The following is a 19,522-nucleotide window of genomic DNA, read 5'->3' as shown; positions in this document are numbered from 1 at the left end:
TAATTTAAACAGTCAGGTGCGGTATTTAACACTGTAATCGAATTTAACAAAACAAAGTACACTGTTCATAATAACAACGATTGATTGGTTCGATAACTTGAGGCAAACGATCCGTCAGAGTGGCGCGTGCGCACCGTGCGCTAGCAGAGTCTCGTCCGCCCGCTCGGTGTCGGCCCAACTCGACGTTCCGTTAGCGCGCGGCGCCACCTGGCGGGCGGAATGCGCGCTTTGCCTCGTAACAAAATCATCTTCAAATCATTTTCGCCGACATATTTATTCAGTTTAGACCACAAATGGCACTTTTGCGTTTTAAAGCGACTCTACCTCCGTTTAATTGGAAATTAATTGTTCAAAAAGTTAACGCAAACGCTCTGTTTAAAACAAAGGTTTAGGAAAGCTTCATTGCAGGTGGTTTTAGAATTAAAAAGTTTTTTACATTACATTTTGCAACATATTAATGCCGTTTAAAACCGACTACCTCTAAGTTTAAATTGGAAATCAATTGTTTAAAAAGTTAACGTAAACGGTTTGTTTAGAAGTGGAACTGTTAAAACTTCATTGTTGCAGAACGTTTTAATTTATTGAAACCTACAAATACTTTTGCTAATTAACTAGGTAGTTCTCGTTTGAATTCAAGATATTTAAACACTGTTTTGTGGCAGTATTAATATGATAAAATTATTTACAATTACAGTCGAGACAGCTGCATAAAGTTGAATAAATTAGGATCATAGAATAATAATTTCCAAAATCTAACAAAGTACAAATGTACCTAAATGTGAGAATCGAGCCGAACTCAAAATTGTTATTTCTGAAACATAACCGAAAACATTCACCTGTTAATGAACCGGGCGCGTACCAAACATGGATTTATTACACTAGCGACCCGCCCCGGCATCGCTCGGTTGCAATGGAATTTCTTGGCTTTTCTCTTCTATAAATGCATGTTTTAGGTAAACCTTCCTCTTGAATCACTATCTATTAAAAAACCGCATGAAAACCAGTTGCGTAGTTTTAAGATGTAAGTGTACATAGGGACAATCAGACAGGAAAGCGACTTTGTTTTATAATATGTAGTGATGATAGAGATGTACCTAACTATTAGGATCGCATGGTTAGTGGGTGGATAGGCAGCTTTAAATTAACGCATTGTTTTGACTCGCAAACAATACCTGGGGGCATTCATAGGGGGATCGCCGCCCTTCGTTGAAACCTAACTGTTCTATACATATACAGTGTGAGTCACGTTAAAGTGTACATATGAAAATAGATGAAACTAGACCTATTTTTATCGACAAAAAAGAGGTCTAAAAATTTTTGAGATTTTTTTTTAATTTTTTATAGAATTTTTTTTCTTCCAATTACTTATTGTAAAGAAAACATAATTACTTTTAAACTAAGCGGTATATCTTAATAAAATAAAAACAGTAATAATGCTAAATAACAGGCAATACTAAAAAAATACATAAAATATACAAAAAGGGCCAACAAATAATAAAAAAATTATACTTTTTGAAAAAAATCCGCTTAAAAATTCGTGTTTTTTTGGTTATTTGATAAATTTCTCCAAAAAATGCCCCTATAACCGGTAGTTTTTATTACTTTGTATTATTCTCTATCGTATTACCTTCGTAAAACGAAAAATCACATGTCTCTATCCCTATCACAACGTTTGCAATAATCGTTTGAACTAAGCCTATCCGGGCGCGCCATTCAACGCTTCGTTAACAACAAAACTGAAAATGGCTCTAGATTTGTAATTTTGATAAAGACAAGTTAGATTTCAAATAAAAACAAAAGATTTCGAAGTAAAATAAGCATTTTAGTTAAAATTAAAATTGTCTCTACCTGTAGCGGAGAATAATGTTGTGGCAGGCCTTTGTTCAAACGATCATAGCAAATGTTGTGATAGGGATAGAGACATGCAATTTTTGGTTTTACAAAGATAATACGATAGAAAATAATACAAAGTAATAAAAACCACCGGTTATAGGGGCATTTTTTGGAGAAATTTATAAAATAACCAAAAAAACACGAATTTTTAAGCAGATTTTTTTCAAAAAGTATCATTTTTTATTATTTGTTGGCATTTTTTGTGTATTTTATGTATTTTTTAGTATCGCCTGTTATTTAGCATTATTACTGTTTTTATTTTATCAGGATATACCGCTTAGTTTAAAAGTTATTACGTTTTCTTTACAATAAGTAATTTGAAGAAAAAAAATTCTATAAAAAAATTTAAAAAAATCTCAAAAATTTTTTGACCTCTTTTTTGTCGATAAAAATAGGTCTAGTTTCATCTATTTTCATATGTACACTTTAACGTGACTCACACTGTATATTGTATTGTATCTATACCTAGGTACAGGTACAATACTATAACATTTGATGTCTGAGGGGCCTCGTGCATCAGATTACAGATGCCTTGCCATGTTCATTAAACAAATAATTAAAGTAGCAGCACAAACTAGAAACAACAAAGGCAGGCTTAGACAGTCTAGCTTTAAGTTCTCAACAAGAGATCTTACCTTTATTTGATAGATGAGATTCGAAAGGCAACTAACGTTTACATGTTATTGTTACACCGAAAGGATTCAAGTCTACTAACTAATATTACTAATTACCTACTTACTTACCTGCAGTGAATGTGATCTATTCTAAAGTTACATTTTAAAATATGTATTTGTACATTAAGTTCGTACATTTATTTAAGCACACGATTAACTACTTTATCTGTTGCTTGCGACTGCTCGCGCTATGTAAGTAGTGCTTTCGTAATTTTTATATTCTCAGTACGTTGAAAAACATACTTAGCTATGGCTGTGCGCCTGATGATAACAATATACCTAATCACGTAGGTAAAGTGAGTACCTAAAGAAGTTTAATTGCGCATCTTTATGACTCACTACGAGAAATTGTGCATGATATCATTTTATCATTAGGGATTTATTTTATCTCACTTCCGATTTTACTCACAGAAATATTTCGAGTTTTAATTAGAAACGAAAACTATATAATGTGATGGATGTAGTTTAGCGCTTTATAATTAAACGCGTTCAGATTTAGAATTATTTTCGCAACACTCTATTTTAATTTCCTGGGTTAGTTTTATGGAATAATAAAGGCGTGCATAAGTGCTGGTAGAGACGATTGCCGTTGGGGCAGAAAAGTTCTCGAGTCGAACCACGGGCCGGAAGACGTAAGCGTGAGCAGGTCTCCTACTAGGTGAACTGACGATCTGGTGAAGGTTGCGGGAAGAACCTGGATGCGGGCAACGCAGGACCGGTCGCTATGGAAAGCCTTGGAGAAAGCCTTTGTCCAGCAGTGGACGAACGAACCAACTAAAGGCGTGCATAGGACGCCCCATCCAAATTGGAGGCCGATGAAGTTTGTCCAACCTAGACATCTGTTTAAGATAAAATACTTACCTAAGCGATACTTAACTATGTTTTAAGTGCATCGATAAAAATGGTCATCCAAAACTTTAATATACAATTAAGTAGGTAGAGAAGGTATTACCTACTTATACTTTTTTGTACGATACATTTCATTTTTATTGCAATAGAAAGACAATACGAGTATGAGTAGACAACTATCATAATTACTTACTGTACATTATCTACTTCATAGTGTTCATAGTGACAGTCGAATCCAAAGATTTATAAACTTCTAAAACGAAATTAGCAGAGTTCGGTTAGTGGTATGTTGCACATAATAACTCCTAGCTAAAATACTAATTCCTTTTAATTCTTGCTTTTATGCTTAGAATTGGACAAAAATAATTACACCGTCGTTTATATTATTCTTTTATATTTTAAAATGTCTATGATCGCTTTGATTGGTATATTGCTAATTTGGTTCACGAGAGATCAAAGCCTAACAGAATAATGCACTAAGCGATGCAGTTTCGATGGGCTTCCACCCAAAGCCTTCCGATAAAGACACCCTATGGACTTTATTTATAGCTCGACTCCAAAGTTTAATTAAAACCGTTCAGTTGCTATCTTATTTTCATTTCAAATGATTTTTATAAGGTATCTACGAGTATCAGTGTCGATTAAGAAAGTACCTACTTGGAGTAGATTTCAGCATTTTATAACAAAGTTTCTGTGTTGTTACTGCAGATATTTTTTGGTGTCTAAGTAATAGTAATTTTGGAAGAGTATAAATGCATTTTACACACTTTTCTCTGTAAGTAAGTATTTTTTTTAATATGGAATCGAAGCTAGTGTGTTTACATACCTAACTGTGCCTACATGTAATAGTAAGCGTGTCTTATATCGTGCTGATTTTCTCTTGTGGATTGTTAATATGTAACCAAGAAGTAGGTACACAATCCTGACTTCTACATGACCGTTTGGTGATGGATGGTGATGTACCTTCCAAATGAAACTTAACTAAACTAACCAAATTGTAAATATAACCACAGATAAAATGTTAATTTGACACTATAGCCTAGCTAGATACTTTTTAATTATTTATTAATAAGTTTAAAGTTTTAATAATAAGTATTTGATGGCTTCATGTCTATCACATAAAACGGTGAGCACATAAAATTGTCCTTATACCTAGTGTAACTCGACAAACTCGTACTCGTAAACCTGTGCGACAAATATTGAGATACACCTGCTGTTTGTTGACGTTAAACAGTGCCAGTGATCGTAGAGCGTATAGGTGCGTATCATAGAATACGGACCTAAAACTTACTTTAAGCTTAGGCAAGCCAAATTTTTATACATTGGTTAGATAAATAATAATAGAAACGCAGCTGCTGCCCTAGTAAGTAATCATATAATTTAAAAAATATATATTTAATATCAAAACAAGGCTAATGGATTCTTGGCGTACAAACTCTATACTAGAGAATTCCACCTGTTTTTCCTTGAATTTTCTTATGAATCTTCGGTTCTACGTACTTATAATCAACCACTCTTTCCTTTTTATGGTTAAACTGACAATTTATTTGTAAGTAGGTACACCATTCTAGGAATCTGCCTAGTTTTCTTGCTTGAACTCTACAATTGCGTAGAATAAAATAAAAGTTTCTGACGTGTATATTTAAATTACTTGGGATTTCCCCATTTAAATTCCGTGAAAGTATTGAGCCCTTTTAAATCTCAGTGTTGCCTACCTGCCATAAATAAATAGCAAAAAAAACTGCATTGTGAGACACTACAATATCTTTCAGTGATAATGCGATGATGCTCTCTACAATAGGACTCGGACACATCACCGCTAAGCCCACGACCGCCGACAGTACCTTTGTCTTTTTTTCAATCACAATTTTTATTTACTGTTGTGACTCATCGCCAAGCAATTCATGTAAAAAACTATTAGACTATAAGATAGACACTGGAGGAATACAAATCACGTGATGATGATTTCTATACTTATTGATCTAAATGGCTTTAGCTATTGGTAAACTATCTAGGCCACGTTTTGTCTTTAGTTGTAGGTTGTATGGTAGATTAGGTTTCAAGTACAAAAACTGGTTTTACGTTCACGTATAACATGATGCTGTAAGAACAATGATTCAGGCGATAAGAAAAAAAGCCTTTACACGGTTTTTCCTTCACACCAAGGCCGCGTCGCGTAATTATTAGAACAATATAGCGTGTGTATTTTTATGGTATACAGGTAAATGATTAGTTTAAATAAAGTAAAATGTTAAAAACCTACCTTAGAATGAGGTGGTCATTTTGCACACGTCTCTGAGGTCACAACACAACAAAATCGTATAAAAGTCAGTAACGAACTGGAATGCTAAGGCTTCGTGGCGACCAATAGCGGAGGTGGGCGACGGAATGCGACTCTTGCGCACAGGTAGAGGCGGCGCGCGTGTGTGCGTCACGTTGGTCCCACCGACACTGTTAGTGTTGCGACTCGGCACGCAAACATAGGCGTAATGCAAGTGCAAGTAGAGTTCATGCAACTTATCTTTTTTTCAAAAACTAGTGAGTTTACAGTTACTAAGAATGTGTCTTGTGCAGTCTACAGATCGACAAGGCATTATAAATTAGTTACAAGACACTTATGCCCGTTTTCACCATCAATCTTTAATTTTTAAGTGACCCCTATGGTAACACATAACAGGCATTTTGTTTTCATAGAGGTCACTTAAAAATTGGAGATTGATGGTGAAAACGGGCATTATGCATAGTTTTATAGGCCAGAGATATCTAATTTAAACTATTTGTATGGGACAATGTACGACAGCACATCAAGTTAAACACAGCGGTATCTTATCTCGTTATAATACAGGCTATTTTGCAACTAAAATGTGTACTCTTATGTGCTGTCGACTTTACTTCTGGGTGCGATGAAAACTTATTTGCAAATGAGAAATTACGAGGTAGATAAATAAAAATCTTCTTTAAGCAATCATAGAAGTTTATTCGCTGATCTTTGACTTAAGGGCCAACACCCGGCAAAACTAATACAAACTTCGCTTTTTTCAATAATCCCTTTTACTAATAATCAATCACACTTTAGTTATGTCCAAAAAAACATCTAATGACGTAAATAGTTTTTTGGTATTATTACACAAACTAGTACTGACTTTTGTAGATCATTATAAACCTTATATTCGAAAATAAGTGCAGGCGAATAAATAATAACAGTGCATCTATACCAAAATAACTATCTCATTCTTACTGAAAAATAAAATAACCTAATAAAGAATTTAAATTAACTGGTCAATGAAAACTACAAGGTACCTACTAATATAACTTAAAACAATGTTTATAATTACAAAATTAATGTAATTAAAGAAGTACAACCTATAAACTTAATTAATTTTATTAAGTAAAAGCTGTTGTAAAATAAGTGATACAAACTCTTTATAAAATTAATTTAAAGTGAATGAACAAAATCTGGTGTCGCAATCTGTACATTAATGGTCTTTGTAAGTAAATCAGTAAGTTCTCAAACGATTAATAATACTCGAAATGTCAGTACAATTAGAAAAAAACAGGTCAAATGTGATTCGCACTCGCACACAAAGGATTCCGTACTATTGTAGACGCGCAAGTGACAGACCGCTGAGCTTATACAGACGTAACCCTAAAAACGATAGGAACTATTTTATTATGTTTTTTTCCATCGTCATTTTGTTTATTTTATTGGAGTGAACACAAATTCGCATTGCATGTTGTGTGAACTAATACATAATTTTAAGATACCAACCTACACAAGAAACACGCAAGCGCGAGCGCAGCATACCATTCTTAGTACCATCTGTCGCTTTTGAAATAAAACTAATATGAAGTTAACTGCGCCAATTTTTTTATTGTGTGGCTATTGAGTTAATTCCATAGGTAATTTTGTCAAAAGGAGAAACGTATTTTTATATTTTAGACGATTCGATACTGACTAACATAGAAATGCACTGTTTTCGAACTCCATACACAAATTAAATTAAAATTCTATAGCTACCACGTCGACACAGAAATGCCTAAAGTGAAATCGAACATGTTGCTAAGGAATTTTCTGTGGATATTTTCTAGTTATAAAAATATCCAATTTAGTTTATAACATTGTGTAATCGGTTTGAGTTAACCTATTTTTCTTAATTATTCCGAAACATTTAGTAATGCAGTTTAAAAATCGTGTCTCTAATGACCCCACAGACATCACTAAAGGTTATGCCTTTGGCATGGATAATTTAGTCAAAGCTAACTAGAAATTTAAATTGAATAAAATGTATGTTACAATAAATTTATTAAATAAATATTTTTTTTCATTGTGACGGTAATCGGATTTCATTATGGCGAGCATTTTTTATGAAAAAATACAAATAAAGTTTCATGCCAATCCCTTAACCGAATAATCAATAAAAAATAATTTTGAACATAGCTACTAAATAACTCAAATTGTAGATTAATTTATTATTTACGAAATTTTTATCCAATTTTCTATAATTAAATTGATGTATAACTTTTACACAACGTCCTTTAGTAGCTAAAAATCATAAAAATGGTATATTAAATTCATCAGACACGATTTTTAAACAAAGTAATTTAACCAAAACGTTGAAAACTTACTTCATGACATAAATACAAATAAACTACCTACTTTACTTATAAGAAATAGCTTTCTTCAAATCATACTTTCATACCGCGTTCATACAATTTAATTACACTTCATGAAATTTTAAATATTTTGGTTAGTATTTTATGATATGTGGTAACAGTTACTTTATTCTTATCGACATAGGAATGGACTGATTTTAATGTAGGTACAGGTCGCCACCACACCACAGCGTACATTTGTGTTACAAATTCACACCTATAGCAATTACTTAAGTTAAGGTATAAAATTATTCAGCATAATGCGCCGGAATCCCTACCAAAATGACCACTAATGTAAGACAGACGTAGTTTTAAGACTACCTACCTAGTAGGTAATTTAATAGTACGTTGTTAAATGTCATTAACCACAAAATTAACAATAAAAAACATTTTGTTCGTAATGAAACTAATTAAATATTAAGTAAAAATTCCAAAATAGTAAGGCAGTAAACATCAGAGTGGTCAACTAAAATTGTGTTAGGGCTGTTAATATGTATCTGTCAAGAAATAATTTTGCAAGTGAAATCATTTTAAATATCATATATTTTAGGACTGAATGGCTCGGCTTAACGTTTGGCAACACATCTCAAATTTTTAAAGATCTAAAAAGCCTAAAAATTCACTATAAGGTACATTCACACAAACGTGAAGTGAGCGGTATTTGGCACATACGCACGACACGACATTAAAACTGAAGATCGACGCGTACGCAGCTCTCTTGAGAGAGAACAAATGTCCACCCACTTAAAGTAACAATGTCAATATACCTTTAAGTCAGATCTCCATTTAAAACTAAGACTAGCCGTGTGACCAAGTAACATTTAATGGCCAACATCATTTTTTTAATAATCTCTAATTTCATTATTTGAGAAGTTTGTAACTTCAAAGTAAAAGCAAAGATTTTTTAATGTCTAACACCAATTATCAATTTCAATTTTCTAAAAGCGCCATCAGTTTTTTTCTACTTTTGTATCATGTTTTTATCCCAAAATGCCGATACAGATCTATATACAGGGTGTTAGGTAAATGGGTATATGAGCCGACACTAGCCCATGTTAACATGGGCATATAAATGGTATGGTGAAGTCAGAAAATTGATATCTTCATTTTAATTATTTTAATTTTCATACAAATCGGATTTTATAAAATTTATTTTGTATGAAAATTTAAAAAAATAAAATGATGATATCAAATTTCTGATTTCACCATACCATTTATATGCCCATGTTAACATGGGCTAGTGTCGGCTCATATACCCATTTACCTAACACCCTGTATATAAACAGAAGCCAAAACATGAATTTATGAACATTCACTACAAATACGACGAAATTACATCTTCTTTCGACGACGTTTTTTTATCAAAGAGCCCTCTGGGTATTTAAATATCGATTTAGACTAGTCAAGTTACTTTAAATTCTCTAATAATTATTATTTCTTGGCGAGATTATTTTTAACTAACCATTGGCGACCAATTTTAATCGAGTTCTGGCAACTTACAAGTGACCCGATTTTTAATCGCCAAACAACTTTTGAATGAAGAACGATTTTGACACATTATTTATCCAAAAACTTTGAACATGTCAAGTAGAATCTACAGAAAAAAGTTACTTGACAACGAAGTAATACAGTAAAGAAAAAAATTACAACCTATAACTAAATCAATCATGATTTTAAAAAATGAAATCGTCTTTTTGTCATATTTATCGTAAAAAAGACGATCTTACTATCAAACAAAAGACAACTTCACATTGGAAAATCGGTCTAAAGAAGTAATCGCAAGGTAGACTGTATGTATGTGAAGCAAGACCTATACGACTTTTATGAAAACTATGTGTTTATGAAAAGAGCTCCAGCTCATCTTTATATCAAAATATACGAAAAATAGCTTGCATTATAAATAGATCTTACTCCACGTTTGTTGAAAATTCTTCAACAAATATTTCGTATTCTTATAAACATTGTAAAAATATTTTCTTATAAATCTCAAAAAACGTAACATACTCTAAACAAAAGTAAATATAAAAATGAGAAGAAAAATCTTAACAATTTGTATCAAATTGATTAACATAAATGAACTTATATCTTAATACTAATACATAACAGTACTTGTCACATCATATCAAAGATGTTAACAAGTGTATGGTAAATAAATTGTAACATAAAGTTTGATAATGGTACGACGTTATCGGAAAAAAAATGGCAACAACTACGAATGCTAGCTTTAAAAGCATAAATCTTTTAATACCCTGTCTTGTATACAAACAAACAGTCTATGAACGGAGATACATTATGTACCTATTTTCGGTATGTCAATATGAGAGTATAAATATTTTGTCTGTAAATAGTTTTCTCTGATTTGATAGTCATTTTATTTAATCATTAAGTATCTACATAATAAATCTTTGTGTTTTGATAGGTACTAATTTGAATGTTTGTAATAATATAATCTTTCATTCAATCAACAGCTATAAAATTTAAACTTGATAGCTTTTCATTTTTACTACATTACGTTTCAATTTGAGTCCATTTTCTGATAAAGAACTAGGAACATCAATTTGGCGTATAACAACGTTAATACCTCTAATTATACTTAACTATACTAGAATTGCAAGAGCCTTTAAACCTATATAATAATAATTAATTGGTATGACTATAAAAAAAGTTAATGTCAAAATAAACATAAGCAGTTACTATTCGATTGTTTTGATTCCCTGTCAAAATATCTTTATAAACTAAAATTAGATTTGGTTTTATAGGTTAACTTAAACATGGCAGTTTATTGGTAGATCTGTCCATCGCAGTGCGATATACGAGACTTAAGTCCTTCAGGAAACAAACTTCAAAACTTAATTCAAACTCCAAAACAGATTCTGGTTTGTTATTGGTCTAATTAGAACTAAACCAATCACATTGCTTGAATCTATGCTGGAGTTTTAATAGAGTTTTGCTCTTTTATAACACAGGACTTAGTCTTTCGTTGCAGGCAGTGACACAACGACAGTGAAGAATCAATATTTCTTATCTAACACATATTGTCATGGTGTTTCCATAATTGAATTTTAATACAAATAAGCTAGTACACAAACTCATTACCTTTCGAACTTTCAGAATTGATTGAAATAATGTGCGATACGTAACCGCCCTGCGATGCACAGAATAGGCTTAAAGGCTTCCGAAACTACGCGATACGAAGTTGAAACGTTCTGTTAATCGCGCACTTGTTGACCGTCACGAGTACCGTGTTAACAATGGTGAATAACACTGTGGCGTAGCATTCTTCTCCTTTAGTCGGGCAACACCGTTTGACTGTCATTTTGTTGTATGTGTGTGTGATGGCACACCGGGACAACACCACTGTGTGGTGGCGCCAGTACTAAGTGGACTCTGGCGGCATTTCGTCATCAGTGGAGGGAGGGGGCAGGGGGGCGTCCTCCTCGTAGATCATGACGAGCTTGCTATATTCCCGCTTTTTCTTTGGTGTCTGGAAGGATTAGGAGATTTTGTTAACATAACAAAAATATGTAGTACAGAAATATATCAAACTCATCGTGGACTCATAGTATCATTGAAAATACCTATTGAAAGTGATATGCAACAGAGCTTTCCACACTATAAGTCGAAACCTTCGTCAATCTAACTCCTAGTGACGCCACGGACGATCGACAGGATATTATAGATGACCCACGCTGAACTGTCCCACCAAACTCAATGACAGGGGGGCGCTACCATCGTTCAACTATATGGTTTCCAACATGGCAAAAATCGAAAGCAGCGATCCGGTATTGACGGTGGCGCCACGCTGTCAATGTCATGGATAAGACAGTTCAGTATTTTGGAACTATACCATAGTATATCGTCTCCGCGGCGAACACGAGGCGTAAACTCTAGGGGGAAACGTTGCGCATCCGCGGCGTCTCCGCAGCGTCGCCACTTCACGTTGAAAACGCTTGCAAACCGCTAGTGTGGCAGCTCACTAAGCGCTGGCAGCTCGCTAAGGGCGTTACTGTCTTATTGGCCACTAGCGAGTGACATAAAATACCTCTACAGTAGCGCCAACTGATGAACGCTAATACAGTAGCTCTCGCTGGCACATTCTCGCACTGCCTGACTACATCCAGGTGTTTCCTGCGACCTTGGCTAGATCGTCGGTTTACCGAATGGATTTCTAGAATACCTGCCTACATTGTGTTTTCCAGTCCTGGATCGCTACTTGCACTTTTCTGTACCAAAGGCCATTACTTCTACTAGCTATGTCCTCGCCCACTGCCAATTTTTTTAAGAGACTTTTGTTTATTTCATTAATCTTGATGTCATAAGTCTAAAGCAAGGCTGCTCGACCCCATGCCTGAAGAATTTTAAGTGGCCCGCGCAAGTATGGTTTGAAAATACGCACCAAACCACTCTCTGAAGTTAGCTGTCAGAAATGTTAGTGGCCCGTCGTTAACGACTCAATCCACCGTTTGGCCCTCTTCAAAAGGTTGAGCAGCCTTGAGTGTAAGGGGCCGTTCAAGTATTACGTAAGCACCAAGGGGGGGTGGGGGGGTCTCTGTTTTGCTTATTTTGGATGACATGGGGGGTAGGGGGGTCTAGATGATGATTACGTCATCGTTAGTTATTTCATCATTGCAAACGTTGTGATAGGGATAGAGACATACTATTTTTGGTTTTACGAAGGTAATACGATAGAGATTAATACAAAGTAAAAAAAAAAACACCGGTTATAGGGGCATTTTTTGGAGAAATTTATTAAATAACCAAAAAAACACGAATTTAAAAGCAGTTTTTTTTATCAAAAAGTATCATTTTTTATTATTTGTTGGCCTTTTTTGTGTATTTTATGTAATTTTTTAGTATCACCTTTTATTTAGCATTATTACTGTTTTTACTTTATCAGGATATACCGCTTAGTTTAAAAGTAATTACGTTTTCTTTACAATAAGTAATTGGAAGAAAAAAAATTCTATAATTTTTTTTAAAAAAATTCCAAAAATTTTTTGACCTCTTTTTTGTCGATAAAAATAGGTCTAGTTTCATATATTTTTATATGTACACTTTAACGTGACTCACACTGTATAAAAAACATTTATAACTAAAAATGTTTACGTAAGCATAGGGGAGGGGGTAAGTGCTTTGCTTACTTTTGATGACAACGGGGGCGGGGGGGTAAAAAATGGTAAGAAATCTGCTTACGTAATACTTGAACGGCCCCTTAAAAAGGTTTCGCGAGTAAACTTACACGCACTGTATTGGTGCTGGTCTCCTCTCCGGAACTGCTGGAGCTGGTAATTCCTTCCTCGAGGGTCAGGCGCGAGGCCACTCCCTCCAACTGCAGGTCGAGGTACAGCTGGCCCAACTGCTCGTTCACCAATGAGGGCTGCAAGAAAGTACCAAGAACTTAAGTATAAGATAAGATAGCGTTGCATTATGATGATGATCTTTCTGGTATTACACACTGAATAAACCAAGTGCGAACACTCATTTTACGTTTCAACTTTCACACAACAATTAACTGAAAGATAATTATCCTGTCAAACGAGGCAATGACAGTTTAACTTGCCCCGAGTTTTCCGACAAACTTAACCTTCTCTGGTTGGGTTTTTACTGGAGGTCAAGCTGTAGATCCTAGCTACATAGGAGTTGCAGCAGTAGGAACGAGAAGTGGGAATAGTTCCGTGTCAAACGAGGCAGCAGGATTCATGAAACATCTTGGTGTCGTCGTTTCTACTCTCATGTAATCATGAGGTAGTCACAGAGAACATAGAACATGGTGTGGTTATGGCAGCAAGGAATTTCAGACCACTTCCATTAATGTACAGATCTTACAGATACTAGCACCCGTATTTACAAACGATGCTTGCTTAAGTGAAGCAGCAAATCGAACGCACAGAGTTGAATAGAGCTCTGTGATTGGTTCGTATGTGATCACAATATGCGTCCACATGCACTGTGAGACCTCATAGTAATGTTTGTGAATACGGGCGTAATAATATCGTACTTACAAAGAATAAATTAAAATGTAAATTACCTGTGGTAGGTGTGCCATTTTGTCCTTGTCAGAGCTCAAAACTTCTTCTAAAGTCTTTGTCAAAATCTGGTACTTGTAGATTAATTCTGATGTGACGCAGACCTGTAAGCAAAAATGAAATCATCATAAAACAAGCCCAGTAGGTAGACCTAGCGCCATGATAATCTTTTATCGAGCGCTTTCACATTTAGACGATTTAGCAGCGCGACAAACGCGCGACACACACGCTGCCGAAAATTTCATACTATGTGCGGATGCATGCCTTCACATTATAAAAACGCCGCTGCCGCGCTGCAGTCGCGCTACTAACGCCCTAATGTGAAAGCGCTCTATATCATAAATAAGATTTCATCACCGCGCGAATCCTAGCCTGGCTGGTCAAAAGAGAATGGTGTCTAGTGCTTGGCTATGACACTACGTGGGAGATGCCAGTGTCTAGTGTATCCATCGTCAATATACATGATTCGTTTGTTCGTTTCAGCCGAATGACGTCCACTGCTGGACAAAGGCCTCCTCCAAGGTTTTCTACAATGAACGGTCCTGCGCTGCCCGCATCCAGGCTTTTCCCGCGACCTTCACCAGATCGCCGGTCCACCTAGTAGAAGGCCTGCCCACGCTACGTCTTCCAGCCCGTGGTCGCCACTCGAGAACTTTTCTGCCCCAACGGCCATCGTCTCTACGAGCTATTATACATGATTAGATAGCTATTAAATCTATACTAATATTTATAATGCTGAAGAGCTTTTTGTTTGTTTGCTTACGCGCTAATCTCAGGAACTACTAGACCGATTTGAAAAATTGTTTTTGTGTTAGATTTTAAATAAATAAATAGCCTATTTATCGAGAAAAGCAGCACATCAGCCAATAGGGGCGGCGCAGTAAAGAAAAATGGGCACAGCTAGTCTAATATAATCTGATAGTGATATTATTTACTTGTTCCATCCATGGCGGTTCCATCTTCCTCCGAGGCACCTTCTTCTTGGCCTCGCTTTCCCGATACGCATTGGTCGTTTCCATGGAGCTGACGTCATCAGGGGTGCTCTTGTCCCAAAACTCAGTTGACGTCTGGAAACCAAGAATTTATAATAATAAATTTATCAAAAGGACAATAACAATCGGATTCGGTAATATGCTATGCTAAGTTCAACTTCTACATATAGTAGGTACTTAAGATTCATATAAAATATCGAACTCACCCGGAGTCGCCGACCCTTTTTGGGGTCTCCGCTTTCTTCAGCGCTGCCAGACTCAGTCTTGAAGAAGGAAGAATAGAAAGATGAGTAGCTAGACTCTCCATCAGTCCTGTCGACACCCTCGTCGCTAGTGCGCATTTTCGAGTTCGAGCTCTTGGTCTTTACGTTCCTGTTCTGTATAGCGTCAGGCACCGCTTCTGTGCTCTGGTGAGTTAAAGGATACCCTGTTGAATCCTCAATGGTTACCAAGCATTAAACTCACATTTCTCGCCGTATGTGAACATTCGTACATCGCAAACAGATTTGCTGTCCCGACTTACATAAGTGTTGAAAAAGTGAATTCGTGAACACATAACAGGTAACATTTCGCACATGCTGTTGCAAGTGAATTTTATTCGTGTAATAAATTTTGCACGTGACTTGAAATCAATAAGATTCGATTCCGAGGATATACATTTTTGTAATGTAAATTACTTGTAAAACTAATAATATGCATTCTGTTGCTGTAGCTAAATAAATAAATATCTTAATTTATATTTTTAAATCGTGTTTTCACGCGGAATTTGTTGCTAACGACGGTTTCGGAATCAAACCTTTAACATTTAAAGTAATATAACAGTTCAAAATAAGCCATACAAGTTGAACTTTGGAGTAAGCAATCAAGACTCAATCGAGACTCGTCGAAGTCTCAATCGAGTACTTAAAGTCGACAACAACAATAATACACCTATTATAGTTTTCAGATCTGCATATAATGTTTTTAAATAAAAATATATACAAAATATACTACCTTCTGCTGCTTGTTTCGACTCCACGTGTGTAATATGTGTACCTGTATTGCGTTGTATTAGTGTTTGAGTGTTGTAACTTAAACGTGAGAAGTTTTTGCTGAACTGTTTAGAGTCGAAATAACTGTTATTGTAGTTGACATGTTGGGTAAACTCCGTTACTTACCTTACATCAAAATTTTGTACGAATTTACACACAACACACGCAAGCCCAATTGCATGACAAAAATACCTTAGGGTCCTTAGGACTGTTACTATTCGTCGCTGATCGCGCGTCAGAGATATATCTGTCCATTTTCCTATGAGCACTCAGATTACCGCATTTCTTTTCGCCAGACTCCTATAAACGTGTCAAAAAGAAGCATCTAGCTTATACAAGGCTTAAAACTACGACTAAAATTAAAGAAACAAAGAAAAACATCAAAATTTGGAGACCATGATAATACCAGGATAAAAATAAATAATGTCCTGTGAAGTATTCAAATAAAGTTAACGTTAAAACCATAGCAACACACCAGCAACTCTGTTCGACTTTCATGATTTTACGGGGTAACTGCCAATCTAGTGTTTAGACTAGTTTACCGTGTTTCATAACAGTATCTTTTCTGCGACCTCCCGATGATAATTTATAACGAAATGACAGTTGTCGTGAGAACCCCGGCAAGCGACGTCTAGTGAGCTTTTCGTCGCATTTTGCTCGTACCATGCAAGGAAAACGTCTGGTTCCTGCGTCGTATCTAATACTTACTCAAACATCATCATTACGAATCAAATAAAAACCCCAAATGCAAGTTAATTAATCGAACAAAATCACTGATGCAAATACGTAAAGCTCGTTAAATTAGCGCTGCTTTTGACTGAATAAAAATAATAATTATTACGTGCGAAAAAAACATAACGTCTATTTGTTACCATAAGTGTCACTTTGTTTCAAATATTAGGCACTTATAAAACTACAGCTAGTATTGGCATGCTGTCAAGGTTCATGCGTTTTACAGTTCCCGCTACCGACTCATAGTGCTGTGCGTATAGCATCCTTATATTTGAAACAAATGGGTAAAACTCTAGGATGTGTTGTCGTACCCGGTTGTTGGCGCTGGTGGAAGTCATACTATCGGCGCTGCCGTGATCGGTTTTGGAGGAGGCAGCCTGAGATTCGCGTTTCTTGTCCCTCCACCCGCCGCCGGTTTTCGTGAGCCTTAGTGGCACACTGGGCTTACACGCCTGCATGTATCACGTGACCAATCAGATAAGTGTAAAGCTAGAGTAGTGATGCGGTTAAGCGTGGGTGTAGCGGCGTATGTGTCGGTGTGTCCTTACTTAAAGCTAGCCTAGCTGTGTCGCAGTGATGTTTAGTGTGTCAGAATACTTATTGATACCTTGTTCCTTTATAAAAATAATGTATCTTTGTAACCGTAAAAAATAAGGATCACGAAAACATAATTTTATTAATGACGTCTCAAAAGTATACTAAGCACACTGTCCAGTACTAGATTTTTTACGGAATTAGTATAAATTAACTAAATTAATAAAAAGAAAAAGATATTTATTTGTTAACTGTCCCATGCATGACCATACACTTTTATAAACTAATAAATACAGGATGTGGTTTTGTAAAACAACGCCCATCTCAAGGGTGATAGTACACATGAAAGTAATTACAAAAACGTTCGAGACGGCGCTTGTTACCGCCCGCACCACCCCCGCGTACCCCTCTAGACCACCGAGCACATGCGGCCGCCGCCCCGGGAGAGCGGGGGGACTGACCGATAGCTCGCCCGCGTAATAATACCATTTTTCTGATTTCCTGGATTTTTCCATGAAAATTTAAGGTTTTTTGGACATCAATGTCGTGTATACTACCACCCATGATGGGAGTTGTTTTACAAAACCACACCCTGTATCCATAGACTTAAATTAAATTACCTGATTATGTGACTTAAATTATAAAAAAATGCTTCAGACGTTTTGCATTGATGAACATAAAAATATATAACTTAAATAAAAGCAAAATACGTCATATGGTGTATAAATTATATATAAAAAGTTCTCTTAATACGCTACTACTTGCTACAAAATTATGTATAAGTCCTAGTTGTATGCCCTATCTATAACCCCTTGAGCGACCATGAGTATACTAGTACGTAATACTATTTCTACGAGTAGTAGAACCACTTAACTTTATTTTATACCCCATAGTTGTTTTTTTTTATATTGTTAGGGGATTGATTAAAAATTATAATGATAGAGCATTTTTATATGAATTATACAGCTATTTACTGCAAAGAATCGCAATGTGGCAAAAATGAGTACTTGACACTTGGTTTAAAATATCATTTAATAAAAAATAAAAACACGCTTAGATAACTACTGCAGATTAGCAGATTCATAATATAATGTCGAAAACTATTTGATAGGCCTAATTATTTTTAATTAGTACGTAACAATACCGTTCAATTGAACTATTATTCTATTATACATAACTACGATCATCATTCAAGCAGCGCGCTTCTAACAAATTAATCAAAGGCTACCTACCATCGTCAGATAACAAAAGAAATTTAACGTTCTGTCAATTTTTAAAACTGTCAAAACATATTCTTTAGACAACGAAATGACGATTCAAAATCGGCGACTAGGCGCTACTATACTATACAAAAAAGTGATCTTTAGAACTTTAACGGATTACAAGTAATTATTTTACATGACTATACGAACCGCGGATCCGGACCAAATGCACTAAAAACTTACGGACTTCAAGCCCACATGAGCTGACGTATACTCGCTTTACGGACAACGTAAGCAAATATCTACACTAATATTATAAAGAGGAAAACTTTGTTTGTTTGTTTGTTTAGTTGTAATGGATAGGCTCAAAAACTACTGGACCGATTTTAAAAATTCTTATACCATTCGAAAGCTACATAACTCACGAGTAACATAGGCTAAATTTTATTTTGGAAAAAAGTAGGGTCCCGTAAAATAATTGGGATTTTCATAAGACGTGGAAAAGCGCCATCTATCGTCATTGATTAAAATCTTCTTGCGCCTGACAAAAATTTTTGAGGTAGGTACGTAAATATTCATGAAGGCAAAGCTGTCAAACGCCATCTATCGACATCATTAGTAAATTAGTAACTAAATATTACATGTACTATGAATAACGCTGTTCGTAAATAATATTGAAAATTTAATAAATAAAGATATTTTATGTAATTGAACTATTCACTGTATGTACCTATTTGAATCATTCACTGTGTTTAAACGAGCAAATCAAAGTGTTAATTAGTGACTTTTTACAAACTTCCTTGCAAATTCTTATTAAGTGCCGCCATCTACCGAGATGAATATTAGGGTACGGTTCAGCGGCGGACAAATGGGATGGGCGCGTGGGCGATTGTAGTTAAATAGGATAAGAATGAATAAATAAAGGGCAGGCCTCCT

General features: G+C 35.3%; 2 protein-coding genes across 2 annotated transcripts in view; both read right to left on the bottom strand.

The window, feature by feature from the left end:
* LOC135086873 (protein grindelwald) overlaps window positions 1-5,855 on the bottom strand; it is a 28,417-nt gene extending 22,562 nt beyond the window's left edge. The window contains exon 1 of the mRNA XM_063981699.1: window positions 5,680-5,855. The gene's annotated coding sequence lies outside the window, so the exon portion shown is untranslated. The remainder of the gene's footprint in view (window positions 1-5,679) is intronic.
* A 514-nt stretch (window positions 5,856-6,369) lies between these two features.
* Window positions 6,370-19,522, bottom strand: part of LOC135086880 (period circadian protein) — an 81,051-nt gene continuing 67,898 nt past the window's right edge. Inside the window, exons 22-27 of the mRNA XM_063981712.1 lie at window positions 17,162-17,302; window positions 15,294-15,494; window positions 15,031-15,162; window positions 14,098-14,199; window positions 13,309-13,446; window positions 6,370-11,553 (exon numbers count right to left, since the gene is read on the bottom strand). Coding sequence (XP_063837782.1) covers window positions 11,446-11,553; window positions 13,309-13,446; window positions 14,098-14,199; window positions 15,031-15,162; window positions 15,294-15,494; window positions 17,162-17,302 — 822 coding nt within the window. The 3' untranslated portion in view covers window positions 6,370-11,445. The remainder of the gene's footprint in view (window positions 11,554-13,308; window positions 13,447-14,097; window positions 14,200-15,030; window positions 15,163-15,293; window positions 15,495-17,161; window positions 17,303-19,522) is intronic.

Source organism: Ostrinia nubilalis, chromosome Z, assembly GCF_963855985.1.
Source record: "Ostrinia nubilalis chromosome Z, ilOstNubi1.1, whole genome shotgun sequence".
NCBI classification, from domain to species: Eukaryota; Metazoa; Arthropoda; class Insecta; order Lepidoptera; family Crambidae; genus Ostrinia; species Ostrinia nubilalis.
This window is presented reverse-complemented; position numbering and strand designations above follow the sequence as displayed.